The sequence below is a fragment of the Tripterygium wilfordii genome, chromosome 13 (genome assembly GCF_013401445.1).
Source record: "Tripterygium wilfordii isolate XIE 37 chromosome 13, ASM1340144v1, whole genome shotgun sequence".
NCBI lineage: Eukaryota > Viridiplantae > Streptophyta > Magnoliopsida > Celastrales > Celastraceae > Tripterygium > Tripterygium wilfordii.
Genome location: NC_052244.1, coordinates 149,478 through 172,861, shown reverse-complemented (window position 1 = coordinate 172,861; position 23,384 = coordinate 149,478). Strand labels below are relative to the sequence as shown.

The 23,384-nt window shown below is 38.6% G+C and overlaps 2 protein-coding genes across 2 annotated transcripts; one reads left to right on the top strand and one right to left on the bottom strand.

Moving 5' to 3' along the window:
• The first annotated feature begins 1,778 nt into the window (after positions 1 to 1,778).
• LOC120013940 (exocyst complex component EXO70H1-like) lies at positions 1,779 to 3,865 on the top strand. Its single transcript, XM_038865925.1, has one exon. It carries the CDS (start codon positions 1,862 to 1,864, stop codon positions 3,752 to 3,754), a length of 1,893 nt encoding a protein of 630 aa, XP_038721853.1. The 5' UTR covers positions 1,779 to 1,861; the 3' UTR covers positions 3,755 to 3,865.
• Positions 3,866 to 10,581: 6,716 nt separating this feature from the next.
• On the bottom strand, positions 10,582 to 14,241 carry LOC120013123 (probable membrane-associated kinase regulator 3). Its single transcript, XM_038864801.1, has one exon. The coding sequence runs from the start codon at positions 14,002 to 14,004 to the stop codon at positions 13,063 to 13,065; it is 942 nt and encodes a 313-aa protein (XP_038720729.1). The 5' UTR covers positions 14,005 to 14,241; the 3' UTR covers positions 10,582 to 13,062.
• Between the last annotated feature and the right edge of the window lie 9,143 nt (positions 14,242 to 23,384).

The following is a 23,384-nucleotide window of genomic DNA, read 5'->3' as shown; positions in this document are numbered from 1 at the left end:
TTTGCCACATTAGTTTTTTAAAAATAGTTTATATTGTCACATAAGTATTTGTTGATAAAGAATTGTTGGCTTAATGCCAGATGAGCAGGAAGTCTGCCGGAGACTGTTGAAATATGTTCGGTCAATGTTTTGTCTCATTTCCAAACATTCAGTGAATAAGTCCGTAACACATCGGCTTACACTGACTAAATCGTAATAAGACATATCTTTTGGAGTTGAAAAATATAATTAACCAATTTTCTCGAATTTACATCGTGTCGTGTGTAGACACTACATAGCTTGAAATGAACTAAAAATACAAAAGTGATAGGGATCTTAGTAAATGAGATCCCAATCATCCTAGTGACTGACATGTCACTAAGTTTTTTAAGCCCCTACACTTACATCAATCAATGGACAAGATGAATTATTGGGATGCCTAACATTTTTGCTAAAAATAGGAGAGGATTTGGTACTCAGAATCCAACGGCTATTAACGTAGTTCATTCGGAATTGACTGTACATGATGTACTTTTTTCATTCACGGCCCTCTTTTTCCAAATTTATTTTAAAAAATTGAATCGGGCTGGTATGGGCCCAATTATTTGGGCCTATGTCTGTATCAAAGTTGGCGCGCGAGAAATCAACAATAATAGGAACTAATTAACCACACGATTAAAATATTAACGTGTTATTTGAAAATGACGTATTTTTATTTCTTTTCTTTTCTTTTGTTGTAAGAGGTCCTAGTCTCTAGATTCAACTATGACTTCAAACAAATTTTTTTGGATCCACTCCCAAGGATAAATATCTTGTAATTGCATGGTGCATGTGTGACAAGAAAATGTAATTGAAGTTTATTAGGTAGGACGAGATTCAATATGACCATGTTTTAAATGGATCAAAAAAGGGTTTTTTTTAGACATTTTTTTTTTTGGCTACATATGACTGGAATATAGATGAATACAAGAATTATGATGATTGATGAAGGTACTTTTTTTCGTCATAATTTGAAATAGATAGTTGATTTATGGGAATGTATACAAACAATTTTTTTTTCAAACACGAGTATTAATTTAGAAGTTTTCAAGTTTATATGTTCCACGTGTGAACTTGGAAGTTGAAGAATAATCTCGTGAAAATTAAGTTTCAATTTTCAACTTGGAATAGGTATATTATATATACATATACAAACAGATGTCAGATTAGAATACCACGAATTTTTCACCCTTAAAAAAAATATGATTTAATAGAAATTTAAGAAAAACTGAATAGTAAAGAAACCATATATAATAAGGATCTTTATTATGTTTGAAATAAAAATAAATTAGAGGACAAAATCATAACGATAACTAGATTCACCATATATATTAAATTAGTGATAGACCTCCCTAATAAACCCTCCTCCAAAGATGACATTGATATTGATGTCAAACAACATGACTCTCTAGTTGTGTTTATTCAGAAGCGCTAATTAATATGCTGGACTTTTTCCCTGGAGAAGAAAGAAACAAAGAAAAAGACGAAAGAAATCCACCATTTTCAGACAACTTGTTGGTAGAGGGAGGGACTCTTGAGTTAGTCTTATCGCTAAAGCCAAATATTTGGCTTCGATTCATGAAAAAGTCAAATTACTTGTGCCACAATTATTTTCTCTGACCACTCAAAAAGTCATAGCCCCTTCCCTCATCCCACCATCCAACTCTCCTATAGTCTTATTCATTGATCTCTCTCTCTCTCTCTCTCTCTCTATATATATATATATATATATATAGATATAAAACCCTCCACAAACAACAACAACAACAACAACAACACGTACAGTCTACAGAGAGAGAGAGAGAGAGACGGGAGTTTGAGTTTATAATTACTAAAGGGAGGGATGAGGAGCCTTTGCTTCCCATCCAAGTCACCATTCAGAGCCTCCTCCCTATCCACCGCTGCCACTACTCCTCCCCGCATTACCTTCTCAGACTCCATGATCGACCAAACCATCGCTGCTGCTGCTTCCATGATCACCAAATGGAACCCTGAGACCTCCGCCTATGCCAACGTCACTTCTCTATTCTACGAGAACAAGACAGAGGCCATGCTCTTCTTGAAGTGCCTCAACGACCTTCAGAAGGCCATGCATTTATTAGCCTCCCAGCCCCAGGATTCCGCTTCCGACATACTCGTCCAAGCTCAAACCTTGATGCAGATCGCTATGAAGCGACTGCAGAAGGAGTTCTACCAGATTCTCTCCATGAACCGTGCTCACTTGGATCCAGAATCTGTCTCCTCACGGGCCTCCACCAGCAGGTCCTGCACCTCCGATTACGAAGACGATGATTCACCGGAGGATGATGTTCGCGCGGCCGCTGATTCTATCTCGGAAGTCGAACAGGTGTCCTCTATTGCCATGGCCGATTTGAGATCAATTGCGGAGTGCATGATCTCCTCAGGTTATGCCAAGGAGTGTATAAGCATCTACAAGATCATCCGCAAGTCCATTGTCGACGAAGGCATTTACAGGCTGGGCATCGAGCGAGTTAGCTCTTCCAAGATCAACAAAATGGACTCGCACACCTTAGACTTGAGAATCAAGAACTGGTTGGAGGCGGTAAAGATCTCAATGACGACTCTCTTCAAGGGAGAGAGAATTCTTTGCGATCATGTCTTCGCCGTCTCTGATTCCATCAAAGAATCATGCTTTGCTGAAATATCTGCACACGGAGCAACGATTCTGTTTGGCTTTCCGGAGATTGTTGCTAGATCCAAGAAATCACAGGAAAATAAAATGTTTGGCGTGCTTGATATGTACACTGCTATAGCCCAGAACTGGCCGGAGATTGAATCGATCTTCTCCTTTGAATCGACCTCGGCCGTCCGATCACAAGCAGTAACTTCACTAATAAAGCTTGGAGAGTCGGTTCGTACATTGCTATCTGATTTCGAAGCAACTATCCAGAAGGACTCATCGAAGTTAGTGGTTCCCGGAGGTGGAGTCCATCCCCTGACTGTCTATGCCATGAATTACGTCTCTCTCCTCGCCGATTACAGTAACGTCCTACCTGACATCATTACCGATTGGCAACCCCCAGCGAAATCACCCTCACCGGAATTTTACTTCGACAGTCCAGATCATTCAGATGAATCTGGAGCGACGACGATCTCCTTGCGGTTCGCTTGGCTAATTTTGGTCTTTGTGTGCAAGCTCGACGGCAAAGCGAAGCATTACAAGGACGTGTCAATGTCGTATCTCTTCTTAGCAAACAATCTCCAGCATGTGGTATCTAGAGTCCACACATCTAACATATCCTACTTGCTCGGTGAAGAGTGGATCGCCAAGCACGAAGCCAAGGTGAGACAGTTCTCGGCGAATTACGAGAGGCTTGCGTGGGGGAAGGTGATGGAGTCACTGCCTGAGAATCCAACAGCGACGGTATCTGCAGAGGAAGCCAAGGAGCGTTTCAAGAGATTCAACCTGTGTTTCCAAGAAGCTTGCCGGAAGCAGAGTTCGTGCGTCGTATCGGACCCGAGACTGCGGGATGAGATGAAGATGTCCCTAGCGAGAAAGGTGGTGGAGGTTTACAGACGATTTTACGATACGCAGAGGCGGAGGAACTTGGGGTCATTTGTCAGATTTGCCCCTGAAGACGTGGTCAATCACCTCTCGGACCTTTTCTTAGGGACGACGACGGGGTCTGTTGGGGTTGGTACTTGTTCTTCTTCTTCCTCGTCATCAACGTCTTGTTCGTCCAATGCAATTTCGTCATGGCAGAAATATATTTGACATAAATCTCAAAATATATAAAGTTTATTAATTTAAAGATTTCTCCTTGTATTTGTTATAACTTTTTGTACTAAATGTTTTTGTCACTCTTAAGAAGCTGCGTAGCCTCCACATCCATGTGTGTGTATATCATATGATACGCACATTAGCACATATATAATATAATCACTTGACCAGACTTCAAATGTAAAAAAAGAAAAAAAGAAAAAGAAAAAGCAATGTAACAAAAACTTGTTGATTTCAATGAGAATTAATTGCGTGTAAGATTAGGCAACACGAAATTAAGAGAGAAAAGTAGCTGATCAATTGAATTAATCAAACTATGCAGGCAATAAAATCACTATTTATATGATACGCACATGGAGTATATAATATAATCGCTTGACCAGACTTTAATTGTAAAATAAAATAAAATAATGTAACAAAGGCTTGTGGCTTTCAATGAGAATTAATTGCGTATAAGGTTAAGCCGGCAACGAGAAATTAAGAAAATTGAAGGTAGAGAAAATTAGTACTATATATAGTGTTCAATTAATCAAACGATGCATGCATGAGATATTAAGATTTGATTTGTCAAGTGTAAAGACCATCCAGCCAGCCAGCCAGCCAGCCAGCCAGCCAGCCAGCCAAGTGTTGGGTTCAAAATTTTTGTGGAGACTGAGAGGTCTCTTGACTAATATGGTTGCTTCGGTCCCCCTCTATTTATATTATATTCCACAACAAAATAATAATAATTGCTAGAACAAATAGTTGCTACAACCGTACCGTACATACACTTGTGAAAATGATTTTAGCAGATGGGGATGGGAATATGGCTTGCTTTCCGGAACAGGATGCTGCAAATTGTAGGAAAAGAAATTAAGGCGAGTAAGTTTCAAATGGTGAACCAATGTGTTTGGAAAGAAGACGTGGTCCAACATCTAACACGCACAGCATATATAAATCCCAAAGGAAAATATAATTCATGTTTTGAAATTAGAGAAGAGATGCATGATTCCAAAGCAACAAATGTAGACTGGATATGCATGGAGTATTATTTCAAAAAACTGAATCAAGATTTCATAAAGATGCCACCTACCAGTTGACATTATTATTCATGTATGCAAGCAAATGCACACATACATTAGATGCCGGGTCACAGACACTGGCTTTACATGCAATTAACCTACCTCTGCCATTTTTCAAAACCATTTGGACCATTCCTAACATCATTGAGTATCTCAATGAAAGCAACAATTCCAATTCCAATTTCCAATTTCCAATTTCCAACCACACTATAATATATATATTTATGAGTCTACAAAAGCAATTTTTTTTTTTTTTGGTAAAAAAGGAGTTCAACAAAGAACTAAACAACTACACTTCTAGGGAAGCAAACTCCCATACAGTCTTGCATCATTATAGTAACAAGCTCATTTGGTGACTGGTCCAGTTGATGACATCCAAGGGGAAAGTTTACAGCAATTCCAGCAAGGTAGTCTGCTGCTCGATTGCCTTCGTGATAAACATGGACAAAAGCAACTTTCCAATTCATTGCTAACATCTCCCAAATACCTTGAAGCAAGGAAAGGTGGATGTTGGCTGCCCTTTCTTGCTTATGTATGATCCTTAAAGCACACATGCTATCAGCTTCCACTTTAACATCCCTGAAACCCTTATTCCAAACTAGCACCAAAACTTACCTTGAAATATTGCCCACAACTCCCCTCCTGTTATGGAGCATTTGCAGATGTTCATAACGAAACCTCCTATCCATTGTCCATGACTGTCCCTTATCAGCCCTCCTGCCCTTGCTAGCCCTGTGAATGAACTAAAAGCCCCATCTGTGTTAAGCTTGACACATGAGACATCCAGTGGTCTCCATCCTATTAGCCTCTCTACCTTGCTACCTGTCCACTTTTGGTCCCCAAGAGTACTGTTAACTCTAAGAATTTCAAAAGACCTATTAATAACATCCTCCACCCAATGGTTTACACACCCTTTCACTCCATTAAAGACACACTGATTTCTCCAGAACCATAACCGCCATATTGCCACCGCAAAAACACAACACCAATCAGAACTACACGGAACATTTAGCTTGTTCAAACAGTTCATAATAATCCAATCCTTTAAATTCAGAGAAAAAAAACTCCCTTCTATATTGCAAGGGGACAAACCTATTCCAAAACTGTCGAACTAAAGCACAATCACGAAGCACATGCAAAATGTCCTCCTGCTCCACAAGGCAACTTGCACAGTTAACTTCATTACTAATATGTCTGCGATTTCATTCCTTGTTAGTAAGAATACGCCCTTTCAAGACTAACCAAAGGAACATTTTAATTCGTTCAGGTCCTGCCCATTTCCACACTATATTCCACATATCTTCTTCCTTATTCCAGTATTGTTCGTTCATGCATTTATATGCTGAGTTAACTGTGAATGATCCACTTTTTGAGAAGCCCCAAAAAATGTTGTCTGGACCACCATCTTTTGTGGGTGGCTTTATTCCTGCAATAACAAGAAGAAAATGATGTGGTATTAAATTAGCAAACAACTCCCATCTCCAGCCTCCTTCATCATTGCCAAAATCACAAACTTTGTTGTTGAGTATGTCTGACTGAATTGGCCCTATAGCATAGTTAAACAGAGGTTATCATCTGTGGCCCAACAGTCTTGCCAAAAACGAACCAAAGTACCATCTCCCGAAGCCCATCTTATCCCTCTTTTAACATTATTCCAAACCCCCTTTATGCTCCTCCAAAGATAGGAGCTATTACTTCCAGATAACTCTCCATAAATACAATCATTCTTAACACCATATTTATAGGTCAAAATTTGTACCCATAGGCTACCAGGCCTAGTAATAATTCCCCATCCTAGTTTCATAATCATGGCCTCAATCATGCTTCTCAAGTCTTTCAAACCTAAACCACGTACCTCTAATTCTTGGATTGCAAACCGACTCCCACCCAACTAAACTCATGCTTTTCCGACTTGATGTCCCTCCCCAAATAAAATGGCGGCAAGCCTTGTCAATCTTTTCACAAATTGCTACTGGAATCTTTGTAGTTTGCATAGCATAATTCGGTAAAGCTTGAATTACTGATTGAGCTAGAGTCACCCTACCAGCCAAAGAAAGCCCCACTGCATTCCAACCTGATAACCGCTTGGAGACCTTTTCGAGAATTTCTTTATAAGTATTTATGGAGACCCTTGAATGAAGCAAAGGCATTCCTAGATATTTACCCAAGTTATTCGTCCTATTGAAACCCAAAGTAGAACTTAACATATATATTGGCTTCATTACTACCAATATTTCTTGAGAAAAATACTTGAGTTTTATCATTACTCACTCGCTGTCCAGAGCTTCTACAAAAACTTGAGAGAACCTCATGAATGACGAGAGCTTGGTCCATACTCGCCTGGGAAAAAAGGAGAAGATCGTCCGCAAAGAACAAATGGGATAGAGGAATTCCTTGTCGGCCAAGTTTTATTGGCTTCCAAAGGCCCATATTCACTGCATGAGTAATACCATGCCCCAAACGTTCCAAACAAAGAACAAAAATATACGGAGAAATAGGGTCGCCTTGTCGAATTCCACGTGTAGGAATAAATTCCCTAGTTAGCTCCCCATTCCAAAGAATTTGCATAGTTGGGCTAGTAATACACTCCATCACCACTCTAACAAGCATTTCAGGCAGCCTAGCTTCCACCAAAGTCTCAAAAATAAAATCCCACCTAATCATGTCATAGGCTTTTTCAAGATCCACCTTAATCGTCATCCAACCCTTCTTGCCTTTTTTCTTCCTCATTGAATGGATAACTTCTTGAGCAATAACTATATTATCCATAACATATATGTCTTCCAGGCACAAAGCTTGTTTGATTCGGGCTGATTAGATGAGGCATCAACAATTTCAAGCGGTTCGCTATAATCTTTGTTATCGACTTATAAGCAACTGTACAGAGACTTATAGGACGATAAAGCTTCAAGTAATCCGGGTTCTCTCTCTTAGGAATTAAGACTAGCAGAGTTTTATTAATATCCCTTGGAACCTCTTTACCCATAAAAACTTCCTTGATCAACTTGCATAAAGAAGGGCCCACCACACTCCACTGACTTTGATAGAAAATTGCATGTAATCCGTCCACGCCTGGGGCTTTCATAGGCTTCATATCAAAAACAGCAGTCCGTGTCTCCTGGTCATCCACCATTCTATCCCTTCTCATCCAATCAGTATCTTGAATAGTAGGGAAGAAACCTGTCAAGCAATAAGGAATATAATGCTCACCAGGATTTGAGTAAATATTAAGGAAAAAATTTATGGCATATTCTTTCAATGCATTACTATCCTCAATCCACTTTCCATCGCCATCCCTAAGCATTAGGATCCGATTATTCTGCCTTCTCTGCAAAGTTTTCCTATGGAAATAATTTGTATTCCTATCACCACACTGAATCCAATCCTTCCTTGATTTTTGATACCATAAAATCTCCTCTTGTGTCATAACCTCCTCTAAATCTTTCTTCAGCTCGATTTCAATTCTAGCTAGGTTGCTCGACTTGTGTACCTCTAAAGCCCTCTGGATACCTGCCAATCTAGCAAGCAACCTTCTCTTCTTTTTGAAAATATTCCCAAAAATGTTATGATTCCACTCCTTTACTTTTCGAACAAAACTTTCCGCTGCATGTACATAGTCACCAGTAGTTTCCCAACTCGCCGCAACAAATTGGTTAAAATTCTCATGTAACAGCCATGATGCCATAAACCTAAACGGCTTCACCACTGGCCCACTGTTTCTCGCATCCGCATAATTAACTAGCACAGGCCGGTGATCAGAGTTAAATTTGGGAAGATGAACTACGGAGCTATTACCATAATTTGTAAACCAACTAGTAATGCAAAGGGCTCTATCTAGACGCTCAAAAACTGTTCCTCTTGACCATGTAAACCGAGGACCCTTAAACCCCAATTCACAAATATGGTTATTAGAAACCCAACTATTAAACAACTTGCACCCTCTCCTCCTATGAGACCCACCCTTGATATCTTCAGTATGAAGAATGGCATTGAAGTCCCCTCCGATGAGCCATGGATAAGAGGTATTCCTTGCTATCCTCTGAAGCTCTAACCACAATTGCTTTCTGATCAAGGAACTGGGGCTTCCGTAAACTGCTGTAATGAAGCTAACTTTCCTATCCATATCTATCAAGCGGAGATGTACAAACTGACCATTACTTTCACAGACAGTCACATTAAGGAACTCATTCCATAAAATCCAAATCCCTCCTCAAAATCCTACAGCTTCAACTCTGTGAGATCGCTCAAAACCACTTTTACGGATAAACTCATCTGCCTTGATCCCACTACATCTAGGTTTAAACAAAGCAAATAATTTTGGCTTGTATGTCTGAATTAAAGTTTTAAAAGCCCTTCTAAAACCAGGTGAAGAGGCACCTTGAACATTCCATAACATTATTGATAAATCCATAAACGGATGTAATAAAGAGAAAAAATAAAAAAAATAGGACCTTCAAGTACTAAGTTCCCACGTCCTGTGCAACAACACCTTCTTCCATCGATCGTCTCCCGCACCAAGGAAGTATTATCCGCATCTGAAGCATCCATCTCATTTTCACTCTCAAAGACGTCATTCTCATTATCTTCAAAACCATTACCCTTACCACAATCATCTATATTCATATCATGTAAATCAGGAGGCTCTTTAATAAAACCACCTTCACCAACAGCATTATCATCATGAGTTAAAGGTTCATTGGGTTTAAGAGCAGGGATTTGTCTGGCTACGGTCTTTTGGTTCTTGGTATTGTTTATGGTGACAACGGTATGTTTGGTTGGATCAAGGGTTGAGCTAGATGGGATAACAGTGGTATACCTACGATTAGCAATAAGGTCATTGGACTTGCGTGTGGCATTATGGCTCTGCACGGCTGGGTCACGTTTTGGGTCAGTGTTTGGGAGGATTGGGTTGTGCTCGGGTGGACAGAATAGACTTCATCTTAGGCCTTTTGAGATGGGCTTGGTTATAATGGAATGTGGGGCTGGGTATAACTGCATTTATAGAAACCCCATTATTGGCATTCAAAGTGGTTTCCTCGTTGACTTCAATTTCCTCCAAAACATTAAACCGTGATCCTCTCTGATTCCTTTCCCCAGTCAAACTCCCATTTTCCCGTGATTGATACACCTCCCTTGATTTCCTCGGCTTTCCCTTTCTAGACGCAAGCATCCAGGGGCCGAAATTAGGGTTCTCCTCCGTCGCCACCTCCGTATCATCGGCACCACCATGAGTTTCTTCTGCATTAGACTTTTCCCCTTGATTTTCCATGGAACTTCTTGTCGGACAAGACCCACTCATGTGGCCAAAACAACCACAGACGAAGCAAATCTTTGGCAAGCATTCACATTCCACCTTTTGTATTTTACCATCAAGTTTAGATTGCGAACATAATGGCTTATCAAGTACAGTTTGTTTCTCCCGTAGAAATAATAATACTATTACTTTTTTGTCAGTCAATAATCACAACCAAGAATTTCTAAATATATGCTAATCCTTTTGAGGCCCAGCTGATTTTTTTTAAACAAGACTTTAGATTAAAGCCCATCTGATATGTTCACAGGCCTAGCCCCAGGTCCAATTAACATCACGGGCCACTCATCATATGATGACTCGCGTTTAGAATCTTGCAGTTTCAGTTTATCTTCGAGGGTCTCGGAGTCGGAGGAGAGAATCAACAACGACCCCGCTGGTTGAGCCTAACAGTGGGAACTCCAACACCATTACAGAATTAACAAGATGAGTTTCCACATCCTCTGGTCTTCTCCTACTTGCTTCTTTTTTTTTTCGAATTTCATTTTGTTTCTGATGATCATTACGACGTGTTAAACGCTATTTAATATTTATGGAGGAAAAAAAAAAAAATTATTTGGAGAAATAAATTAGGGCATAAGGAGCAAGAGACCACAAGTCTTCAAGAAATCAAATAATTCTTGAGTTTGATGGTGTTGGTTTGCTCAAACCATTTTTAGTATATTTTTGGAATATATATATATATATTCATTGGCGTTGTGGTCAAGGATTGCGCTAGCTCTTGCTGCTGCCTGCTGCATAGCAAGCATGATAATAATATGTAGTGAGTTTGTTGTGATGCATATATAGTAATCGGTGGTCTCGGTCTATCTGGTGGACTGACTATATTTGCCAACAAAATGATAATAAAACTATTACCAATTTACGATATCATAATCAATTCAAACTCTGATTGGGGTAAAAAAGAGCATCCCCAATCACAGTTTTCTTTATTTTTTCGTATTTATATTTATTTAAAACATTCAATATATAATAAGTGATAATTATCCACAATTTTGAATCTAACCTTTGTATTCTACGTTGAATAAAAAACCAAATTCATTAAAAAAAAATAATACGTAAACAATCTGAAAACCATTGGATTGCAGCAAAGTGTAACATATTTTTTCGGTCAAAACCTTACGTACTTTCTATTTATTACTTTTTTTGAGATTTTTAAAAAATTATTTTACACTAAAAAAGAGGGGCAATGTGCCTCAATCCCTCAACTGGACTGCATATGAATCATAAAATATATAGAAGCTTTACTATAACAGAAAAAATATTTCTTCTTTTGGTTGGTATGGTTAAGTTGAATATGGTAACTTCTTGCAAACGGTGTCGTCCCCGTCTTTTCTGTTGTCGACCCAAAAATTGTTATGATATAGAGAGGGTCATGCATCAGTCTGAGAATAAAGTCCGAGAGAAGATGACAATTACACTTACCAAAAGATTTACAGTCCAGAAATCTCTGCAAGAAAATCATGTTTTTGATGCCTTGAATCTTCCCTGACGTTACTCACATGCTCCTCTGGCTACCTGGTCCCAGCAATGCCTTTCAAATCCACCTAGATCGATTATTATGATATTCGAACCCTCACTATTTTATTGGAAAATTTATTTATATAGCTTGTGAAATATTCATTTGATTTAATCAATAACTGCACTTCTAATGGACACCAGCAGTTATCTCTCTTTCTCTCTTATCACCATATATATATATATATATGTATGTATATATGTATGTGTATGTATGTATTACACATCTTGTCTGGATCAATTGATGTGCATGTACATGTCTCTTACATAATTCTTTCCTTGTATATATGCATGTTAATACGCTAGATTTAGAATTGTATTTTATTTGGTTAATCATTTGAAAGCTTGTAGCCAAACAAACTTAGAGCTTTGGGTATTTTTTATTTTTAATATATTTTTTTCCTCTTGAATCCTGTCAAAAATCAAGCAGACATAGTTGCTGAGTTTAATGTTTAGTCAGAATCATAAGAAGAAAGAGAAGTAATGAGCTAGAAAACTTGTCTGCCCTTTGACTACATGTTTGTCTTCTTCTTAATGTCAGTTTTGGTTAAATCATTTGCAATACATGGCTTCTCATAAAAAAAAATGCAGATAATATTCAGATTAAAGAAGAAAAAAAAACAGGGGAAAAGGTAAAGAAATTGACTTTGGTTAATCTGCATCATGAGGTTTTTTTTCCTGATTTTTTGGGTCTTAAAATGTCTCGGAGATGATGAACACAGCAGATCTTTTTCTTATTTATTGATGTTCATGTGAAGGAATTTCCACTTTTAACTTTTCAAAAGTGAAAAGTAACAAAAAAAGAGAGAGTTTATATTCCTCAATTTCATGTTCTACTGCACCAGCACTACTACTAGCACCATACTGCCATATATATTGAAAAAGGACCATAGTACAGGGAAAGTTTCATCTGACTTTTTCAGAAAGTTTTACAGCAGCTGGAATTGGATATGAGATCTTGTGGTTTTAGTCGTTTAATTCAATGTCATAAAGAAAGCACTGCATAGTGCATACCATAAGCCGGTATCATTAGAACGTATATATATCTTCTAGTCATATGGTCAAGTTATTTTTTATGTGGATATGGTTAATTTTACTCATATGGCAATTACTTCCTGCAGGGCATGGGGTACCTGATTTAATTAAACCGGAAGTGGATACATAAAAAAATCTGCTGTTAGTTTGAAGCTTTACACTAGTAAGTAATGCAGTATCCTCAAATACTGTAATTTTTGGGGATGCTTAAGTTCATTTGTTTGAAGCTTACACTGGACTGGAGAGTATGGATAGACCATGTTCATTTGGACAACTTTTGATCTTTTTTTGTATAAGTAGGAAAAAAAAGCCTTCAATTGGTGTTTTTGGGAAAATAAGCATTCTAGACGGAGGAAGGGTATGATTTCAAAATTCTTTCAGCCTTCAGTTTTAGAAACCGGAAATACGTTGCTGAGACTATTTTTACAGTGAGCAATCGCTCCTTCGATGGAACCCTCAATCTCTGAATTTGCACTACTACTACTCTTCAGCAAATGCACATCAACAATTCCGGTCGAACTGAATGAAAAAGATGAAGAGCCAGAAGAAGTGGTAGATGACGAAGAAGACAAAGAAGATTTAGTGGTGGAAGAATGCCACTGAATAGCACCCGAGAAGGACCTTCTTTGAATTGCAGTGGTAACATCTTCCACAATTTCTCTGTCAAAGCTCGAAACAAGCTTGAATCTGTCGATATTATCAGATTTCCCAGAAGGGTTTTTCTCTGGCACCTTCATGCATTTGTTCAAGCAATCCTTGTCTCGGGCAGAGGACTCGTCTGAACAACCAGACTTGATAAACAAAGACTTCAAATAAGCTCTGGACGCCTTAAGCTTCTGACTGAGCACAGAGTATTGCTTGATTTGCTTGAGCTTCTTGGTCCATGACTTCTTAGGAAGATTATGATCAGCATTAATCAGAGCACTCATTTCAGTACTTGACCATTCGAACAAGTAGTCGTCTGGGTTTATTTCAGTGCTGACCCTGCAAGATTCTGAGGTGTTAACAAAGGGAGTAGAAGGGTTATCTTCAAAGGGTTGCTGTTCTTCTGAGTTGTGGAGGAGCTTTCGAACCATTTGCAGGCGTGGAGGGAGGTGAAGGGGGAGGAGTTTTCCCTTGTAGAAGAGGTCATCGGCAGGAGAAGTTGTGGCTTCTTTATCTTGAGAAACTGAAGAGGAGATTAATTGGAACTCAAACTCTCTGGTTTGAGGTGGAGAACTAATAGAGGAGTAGCAGAGGTAGTTGGATGAGTATGAAGAGCTCACTTCCATGTCAATGTAGTCCTCATCATCTGCAGAAAAAACTTGTACTGTGCCCATCTCTCTCTCTCTCTCTGTAGATGCTTATGGGTAGTTGTGCTTGGTGTAAGAATAGGAGCATCCTTTAAAGGGAAGTTGGAGACAAATTACATAGTTTTAAGTTTCTTTTTATTATTATTTTTGTTAAAAATCCCAAGGCTTTGTCCCATTTTTTTCACTCTGAAAATTATTTACGGGGGAGTAACTATTTTAGTTCTCTAATAGCAACCAATGACCCAAATGCATTACTAGTTCGTTCATTTCAATGGTTATACATACTGGTGTTGTTTGGGAGTGCTGTGAGGTGCTGTGTGGTGCGGTGCGGTGCTGTTAGTTATAAAATTGTGGTGCTGTGTGGTGAGTTGAAACGTAAAAGCTGTTTGGCGCATCACTTTCAAAACTGTGGTGAGGTGTTGTCAACCGCAGTTTCGCGTTTTGTGTACATAATTCATTAATAATATTAATATAAATTAATAATATGAGATAATTAATAATATTAATATTATTATAAATTAATAATATTAATTTAAATGTTTCAGTAGATAATTAATAGTATTAATAATATTAATATAAATGTTTCACTAGATAATTAATAGTATTAATAATATTAATATAAATGTTTCACTAGATAATTAATAATACTGATATAAATTAACAAATATTTACATTGCATAGTAGTTTAACACAAAGTACATTACATAATTTGATGACGTAGGACAATTAAGGAAAAAATGTAATCTAATACGATGCAAAAACTTCAGCCGCAATCATATCGCGGATAGCTGACATCTGTATGTCCTCACTGATAAATGGTTGGTACTCCGAAGTACTCGCTCCAACTCCGCTGGTACTGGCTTCCATGCCTGAGACATGAACAAGGTCGTCATCCTCACTATATGCATTGAAGTCCGGGTCATCCAATACCCGCAATCGTATGAAATTATGTAAAACTGCGCAGGCAACCACGATCTTCACTTGAGTGCGAAATGAGTAAGGAGGCATTGTTGATAGAATGTGCCACTTATTTTTTAGCACACCAAATGTGCGCTCAATAACCGAGCGGAGAGATGAGTGAGCATGATTGAAGGCTTCCCGTGGCGTCGATACATCTGGACCATTTCGGAATACCTCTAGATGATATCTCTGTCCCCTATACGGTGCTAGATATCCACTTTGATTCGGATATCCTGAATCAACCAAGTAATATTTTCCTATAAAATATTGAGACAATTAATGTTACTTACTAACGAAATTTGAATTAACAAAGTAGTTTATGATAAATATTTTCATATGTGTTACCTAGTGGAGGGTGGGGAAACTTTGAGTTTCCATTAGAGAGAACCGTATTAAAAATTTTCGAATCATGCGCCGATCCCTCCCAACCCGCACACACATATGTGAATATCATATCGAAGTCACATGCCGCCATCACATTCTGCGTGGTCACACCTTTTCGCCCAATGAATCTTGTTCGATCATCATTCGGGACTGAGGCATGAATATGCGTACCATCAATTGCCCCGATGCAATCCCTAAAGTAGGGAAAATATCTGTCGTTTTCTTCTATGTACTTCGGGACTGTCGAATATGTTGGATCCCTTGGTCTAATAATATCGTCTGACATCCGAATCAAACTGCTTAATACATTATGAAACTGGCGATGAACTGTTTCCCCAGAATGTTGGAATCTATCCTGCACATTCCGATTGCCGACACCATTTCCTACAGTGTAAACAAACATCCCGACTATCTCTTTTACACTTAGTTGACGAGATGGTTCGAGGCCATACATCGTGCTCAATTCACTGCACAATTCCCTGAACACCCTTCTATCCATCCTCAAAACAGACAAACATTTTTTTCTATTACCACGTAACAAGTCCGTCATGTACATATGGCCTGTGTAACATGATGTCCAACAAGGTGTACGTGAAATATGCAACATTGCCTCACCAGCCGCAACAATTGCCACCCCCGTAATAGCCGCTACAATTGCCTCACCAGTGCTGGTCCTTAGCAATTCTTCATTAGTTTGGACTGGATTTTGGTGTGATGCACCTGCAAACATTGCAAATTCACCAGTGGCAAATTGACCGTCAAATAGTGCCTCCAATTGCTCAAGGTTTTCTGGTCCCTGGATTCGAAACTTTGCAACCTTCTTGTCTTCCTGAAATGTATTAGAATGATATTATTTATTATAATGCTTATTAAAGTGCAGGTGTTGAATCAAGTATTGATATACATATGTGTATGCATAGGCAGAAACATTGAAATAAAAGTCATAAAGTGTCCTACTAAAAGGTCCAGTTAATGCATATCAGTTTGATTATAAGAACATAAGGTATAGTCTGGATACATAAACATCAAACAGTGTACCTTTCACATGCTTAACAGATTGTATAAATTGACTACAACTTCACATAGCAACCTATATACATTCAAAGCGTCCTAAACAATGATAAAACTTTGAGATAATTGACCTATTTTTGGGATAGTGGCAATAAAATTAACATATAGCAAGAAATTGACAAAATTGATAGATTTACCTTAATTCTTCTCTCCCACCAGTCATTGTCAGCAAGAATGGTGTTACGGACATTGTCCCATCCAGTCCCAGTGTCATGAAGGCGCAATTTCTTCCACAATTTGTAATCCTTCTTCAGATTGTCCCATTTGTTCTTGAATTGTGGCTGATCATATCGCTTCCCTGTTTTCTCAAAAAATCCAGCAGCTATCTTCTGCCAACCTTCTTTGGTGAAGTGTGAACCAGGTCTACGTCCTTCATTTACTTGTTCGACACAAAGATCAACAAACACTTTGGTTTGGGCAGAGTCCCAATTGGCCTTGTCTGGTACAGGGGTTGATGGTGCAGGAGGTGTGGTATGACTCATACTATGTGACAAGACCCATTTTTTAAACTTAGATAGAAATTTATAAGCTAAGGCACACAAATGTATAATAATCGAACTATAAAAACACTAATTATATTGACACACAAAGGTTCCTAAATATAATCTTTAAGAACATAACAGAACAATTAAAAGAGATACATATCAAGCTAACACAAGCCATACACTCAAGCTAGATAGAGTCTGAATTTCACACGGAACAACAAGTGATGCTAGATAGAGTCTGAATTTCACTCGGATACAGAATAATATTAGCACCAATATGCATTAAAAAATCATAAAGTTATTCACACATTTGTTTCTGAATGTTAAAGCAGCAAAATAAATGCCTTAATGAAGTCATCAAAGTCTTGTAGCTTTTAGAATACATGATACATATTCTTTGTTTTCATGTATAGAAACAGGGGATGGTGAAGGAAGGAGAGGAGGTGACCCTTGTTCAAAGTGGCAAATAGCCCATCTGGAGGTTTCAATCCACTCACAACATCCAGGTTAGGAAAATCTAGGCACAATGAAGTATAAATACCCATTGGAAGATATTTGGCAGATAAATATCACCATTGGAAAATTAGTGGGAATCCATATAAAGGATAGTTCACAGAAAGTGGCTACTCGCAATAATCAAGCTAATCAAAGACTTGTATAATGAATTCAAATATCCACCACTGAACAATAACTTCAAAGGTAAAAGGATACTAAATTCAAATATCCATCCACGAATCAAGCATCACAGATTAAACAAGAACATACCAAGGAAATCATAACTGACACACTTGCATAAAAAAGGCATAGATTGAAGTAAAACCTAAGAGTGAATAGATCTCCTATCAGTTACAATAAATGAGTATAACTATAAGAGCACAAAGGGAAAGAGAAGTTACTTCTCCTATTCCAGCCTAATGGCGGAGCACAATCTAAGAGACTGAAACACAGAGATTCTGCCAGATTTCACTAGACCTCAACAAAATTTTTATTTTAGGCCCTACTCAAGTATGCTCTCTATCATTCCAGTCCCACAACCAACTACAAAATTCCTTCCAATTAAATAATTTTCAATCACCCAGTCACTCCTACAACTGTAAAGTTGGAAGGACTTTCAGTATCATAAAAGAAGACAAACATAATTGTGTCGTAAACAAATTGAAAAAAGCCATCTACATTACCTGGGTTGGTGAGATGGATGTCTTTAAAGCACAATAAAGTGTAAATAAATTCATAAAGAAAGGGAAGTTGCAATTATCAGAGGGATGTGGAGAGCAGTGGATCTCCGTCACGTAGGAGAGAAAAGGGAGTAAAATTGAATGCAACACGCAGATATTTGACGAGAGTGAGGAACAGAGGGTGACGAAGAGTAAGCCATACCTGATTCGCGAATCCCGTAGTGATGCTCAGTCGTAGCAGCGGATGCCGTGGAGGTTGCGAGGGGAGATCGTCTTCGTCGAGTCACGAGAATGGAGATTCAGAGTGTCTTAGATCTGCGTTGTGGGTTAGAACGTGGGCTGGAACGTGGTTATGCTGTGTGTTGGCTGAAACACAATGGGCTGCACAACCAAACACTTATGAAGCCCAATGCGTGTACCCGTGACACAAACGCAGTGTAAAACTGCACTGCCAAACCGGGTCACTATCATTTTCAAGTCTTAAATCATTTATGTATTTAGAATCTCATTCAGTCATTTGTCACGTTTATGCTATGGTGCTATGATTTTTATCTTTTCAGTTATGATGATAGTAGCAGTAAATTCATGTACCCTTTGTCCTCTGTTCTGGATAAAGACTTCTCACTCATGTCTTCAAATCTGTATAATACGTGGTTTGGTGGAGCACCCCCAACTGTGTACTTTAAATACCTTGAATCTTGAGATGTTTTTGAAGAGAACGCAATCTAACACTAGAAGATGGTTGAGGTGTTTGTTTTTATTGGAGTGTTCCAATGCTTCAATGATAGTGGTTGTGAAAGTGATAGTGAAAGCAACAAGAGATAAGAAAAAAGACTTCACATGAAATCCAGCATCAAATTTTTCATCATATGCATGAATCAAATATCAGTGGAGAGAGTGGTACACATGATGTACATCACCTGGTCACATAATACTTAAAAATTGTTATTCCATCACGAACCTCAAAAAGAGGAGACGATTAGTTTATTGCGAAGACTGTACTCTGTTCTGTTTATATACAGCAATATCTACAAGCTTCTCTCCTCTGCAGCATATATTTAATTTTGAACAAACCCGTGTTCCCAAACCCTGTATGTTTTGTACTCAATGCGTACAGCGGTGCGTGTGTTTGCGTGGACATATATATATATATATATATATATAAATATGTGGAGAGAAGGGGCGGGGATTCTCACTTTTGTTTGTGCTTTGATGGCACTAGCAGTGCTAATTTAGAACCCTGTTAGACTCTTTTTACTCCATTATTTTATTCTCTCCAAGAACTGGTATGGTATATAAGGTCATAAAGATTGGCGTATATTTGAGTTGGTCAAGCTGATGGGAGATTGGAAATTCTGAGTGACTTGGGGTTTTTCAAAATATCGGTTTAGTAGTTACTTGCGAGTTAAAAAAACAGAGCAGCAGCCTCCAGAACCAGAAATGTCCAAGATAGTAGACATTGGACATCCAAATCCAATGGCCGAGAAAGTATTTGTTTGTATCTCCTTGTTTGAAAACCTTCATCGAAGTGCGCACACGTCTATAATTTATTATTTCAAAATTCAAAAGGCCTTAAAGTGTTCGTTTATTTTGGTTTCTGAATTTGAAAATTGGTTTGGTTTGGTTTGAATTTCAGCATCTCTGTTGGGTAAAAACATCTGGGAATAAAGAGACAGAAGAAACGAATGTGACTGATGAGTTCATCATAAAAGTAGAAAAAAGCCCAATTGTAAAGGCTGCAGCATCGCATCAAGTGGGTGATCAAGTGATGCTCATCTTCTGACCTTTTACGACGCAGTTTGCAGAGCACTAGTGTAGTTTTCTTCCTTCCATCAATGGTTACATAATCGATTGATAGTTGAAGCCTGAAGGACTCCCACGGGAAAATGAGGGAAAAATAACCCAATTAGAAGACTTAATTTTGCAATCAATTTCTTTTATTGAAGTGGGAAACACCTATATAGCTATTACATTGGTTTACAATCAATGATCTACGTAATTACAATCTCTATCAAAGTCACTATCAAAGTCAACAATTGAGGCATCAATTAGTCAACAATTGAGGCATCAATTATGAACTTAGACAAATCAATATTGATTGCCGAATCTTCAATTAAGGAAAGTCTTCAATCAATATTGAGTTTGTCAATAAAGTCTTCAATCAATAAAGTAAATCTTGGGTAAATCTTTGACTCTATTCAACACTCCCCCTCAAGGTGGTGCATAGACATCGTATATGCCCAGCTTGACAAGTGAATCAGCAAACACTGAATTTGACACTCCCTTGGTTAACACATCAGCCAACTGATCTTCGGTCTTCATATACGGAACTTCAATTATTTTTTCTTCTAGCTTTTCATACACGAAATTCCTATCAATTTCCACATGTTTAGTCCGATCATGTTGCACTGGGTTCTCAGCAATTTTAATTGCTGACTGATTATCACAATACAATTTCATTGGTCTTTTAATTGACAAACTCAGCTCCCCCATAAGCCGTTTGAGCCATAACAACTCACAAATACCTTTCACCATTGCTCTGTATTCGGCTTCTGCACTAGACAATGAGACAACTTTTTGCTTTTTACTTCTCCAAGTAACCAGATTTCCTCCAACAAAAGTTAAATACCCAGTGGTTGATCTTCTTCGGTCTCCTTTACCTGCCCAATCTGAGTCGGTATAGCCCCATACGTCTGCATGCCCATTCTTAGAAAAAAGTAAGCCTTTTCCCGGTGCAGATTTTAAATATCTCAGAATTCTAATAACTGCATCCATATGTTGTTTACCAGGATTGTGCATAAATCTACTCACAACACTGACCGCATATGCAATATCTGGCCTCGTATGAGACAAATAGATTAAACGCCCAACTAACCTTTGATATCGTAATTTGTCTATTGAAGTTTGATTCGAAGACTCTTCCAATCCATGATTTTGTTCCATAGGAGATCCAATTGGCTGACATCCAAGCATACCAGTTTCTGTTAATAAGTCAAGCACATACTTTCGTTGGGATAAAAATATGCCTTGCTCAGAACGAACAACTTCAATGCCCAAAAAATATTTTAATCCTCCCAAATCCTTCATATCAAATTCAGTTGACAAATAGTCTCTCAGTTTACGCATTTCTTCAGAATCGTTGCCTGTCACTACCATGTCGTCAACATAAATAATGAGAGCCGTTAATTTATCACCAACTCTTTTCAAAAATAAAGTGTGATCTGCATTACTTTGCTTATAGCCGAATCTTCTCATAGCAAGTCGGAATCGACCAAACCAAGCTCGAGGAGATTGTTTCAACCCGTATAAGGCTTTCTTCAGTTTACACACGACACTTTGATCACCTGGAGCTTCATATCCTGGGGGCAGAGACATATAAACTTCTTCTTGTAGCTCACCATGTAAAAAAGCATTTTTTACATCATATTGTTGTAGAGGCCAATCAAAATTTGCAGCTAGGGATATTAGGACTCGAACCGTATTAATTTTTGCAACAGGAGCAAACGTTTCCTGATAATCAACCCCATACGTCTGGGTGAATCCTTTAGCCACAAGCCTAGCTTTATACCTATCAACCGAACCATCAGGCTTGCACTTGACGGTGTACACCCACCTACAACCAACAGCTTTTTTTCCTTTCGGCAACTCCACCAATTCCCAAGTTTGATTTTTCTCAAGTGCTGTCATCTCCTCAGTCATTGCAGTTGCCCATTTTGGATCCAACAACGCCTCTTGCACTTTAGTAGGAATATCTATGACAGTCATATTACTGACAAAGCTTCGGCATTCCTTTGACAGTCGGTGAGTGGATGCATACTGAGCAATAGGATATTTCACTTTTCGCACAACCTCTGGTGAAAATCTATCTGGTGGAACACCACGAGTACTTCTTGGTGGGAGTACGTATCTGTCAGCTTCAATCGAGACACAAGTATTATCACAAATATTGTTAGTATTAACATCAGACTCAATGCTTACCTCAGGAGGATCTGTACGAGGAGTATCGGGAGTGGGTACTAGCGAAGATGAGAGAGAGGGAGCTTCAGCAACAGTATCAGCAACACACAGTGGATCAGGAAACAACTCCATCCAATTTGGAGCTTCAACAACAGTATCACCACTCGGGCCCGGAAGCGTGGAATTGGGTGAAGAAAAAAACATTTCATGTTCAGAAAAGGTGACATCCATAGTAACATAGAACTTACTTGTAGGAGGATGAAAACAACGGTAACCCTTTTGTGAAGGATGATAACCGACAAATACACACTTGAGGGCACAAGGATCAAGTTTCGTGCGGAGATGTTTCTGTAAATGTACAAACACAACACAACCAAACACCCGGGGAGGAAGTGTGAGGTGCGATGGCAGTGTTACATAGGATGCCAATTTATCAAGTGGTGTCTGAAATTGTAGAACACGAGTGGGTACCCTATTCAAAAGATATACAGCTGTGGTAACAGCTTCTTCCCAAAAACGTGGTGCCATGTGGGCTCCAATAAGGGCAGCACGTGTAATCTCCAAAATTTGTCTGTTTCGGCGCTCAGCAACACCATTCTGTTGTGGTGTATAAGGACAAGTGGTTTCATGCAAAATTCCATGAGTCTGAAAATAAGCTTGTAACTCCTGATTTACAAATTCACCACCATTATCAGATCGAAGAACTTGTAAATTAGCAGAGAATTGTGTTTTGATCATGGTATGAAACGTGCGGAAGCAAGCAGCCACATCACTCTTATGACGCATAAGGTAAAGCCAAGTCATACGAGTGCAATCATCAATAAATAATACAAACCATCTAAAGCCAGTAGAAGTAGTAACAGGGGCAGGTCCCCAAACATCCGAATGAACCAACGCAAAAGGCACAACTCTTTTATTAGAACTATCAGAATAAGTAGCACGATGACTCTTGGCCAAAACACATGTATCACACTGAAAATTGGAAGGTTCACATGTAGAAAATAAAGTAGGAAATAAATATTTCAAGTAACCAAAGGAGACATGACCCAAACGATGATGCCATAACCGAATCTGATCTTCTGATGCCCTAGATGACCCTTTTGCTGATAGAGATCGTCCCATACTAACATCTTCCACATAATATAATCCCTCTCTCTTAGTACCACGCCCAATTATCTCCCCGCTGCAGAGATCCTGAAGGAAACAAAAAGTAGGATATATTAATACTAAACAATTTAGTTGTGTAGTAACTTGTGGCACAGATAAAAGATTATTGGAAAGAGCAGGAATCAATAAAGTGTGCTCCAAGGATAATGAAGGAGTTAAGTTAACCCTTCCAGCGCCCGTAACCGGATATGAAACACCATTGGCATTG

Coding starts and splice junctions, on each gene's coding strand:
- LOC120013940 (XM_038865925.1), top strand. CDS start 1,862: ATGAGGAGCCTTTGCTTCCCATCCAAGTCACCATTCAGAGCCTCCTCC.
- LOC120013123 (XM_038864801.1), bottom strand. CDS start 14,004: ATGGGCACAGTACAAGTTTTTTCTGCAGATGATGAGGACTACATTGAC.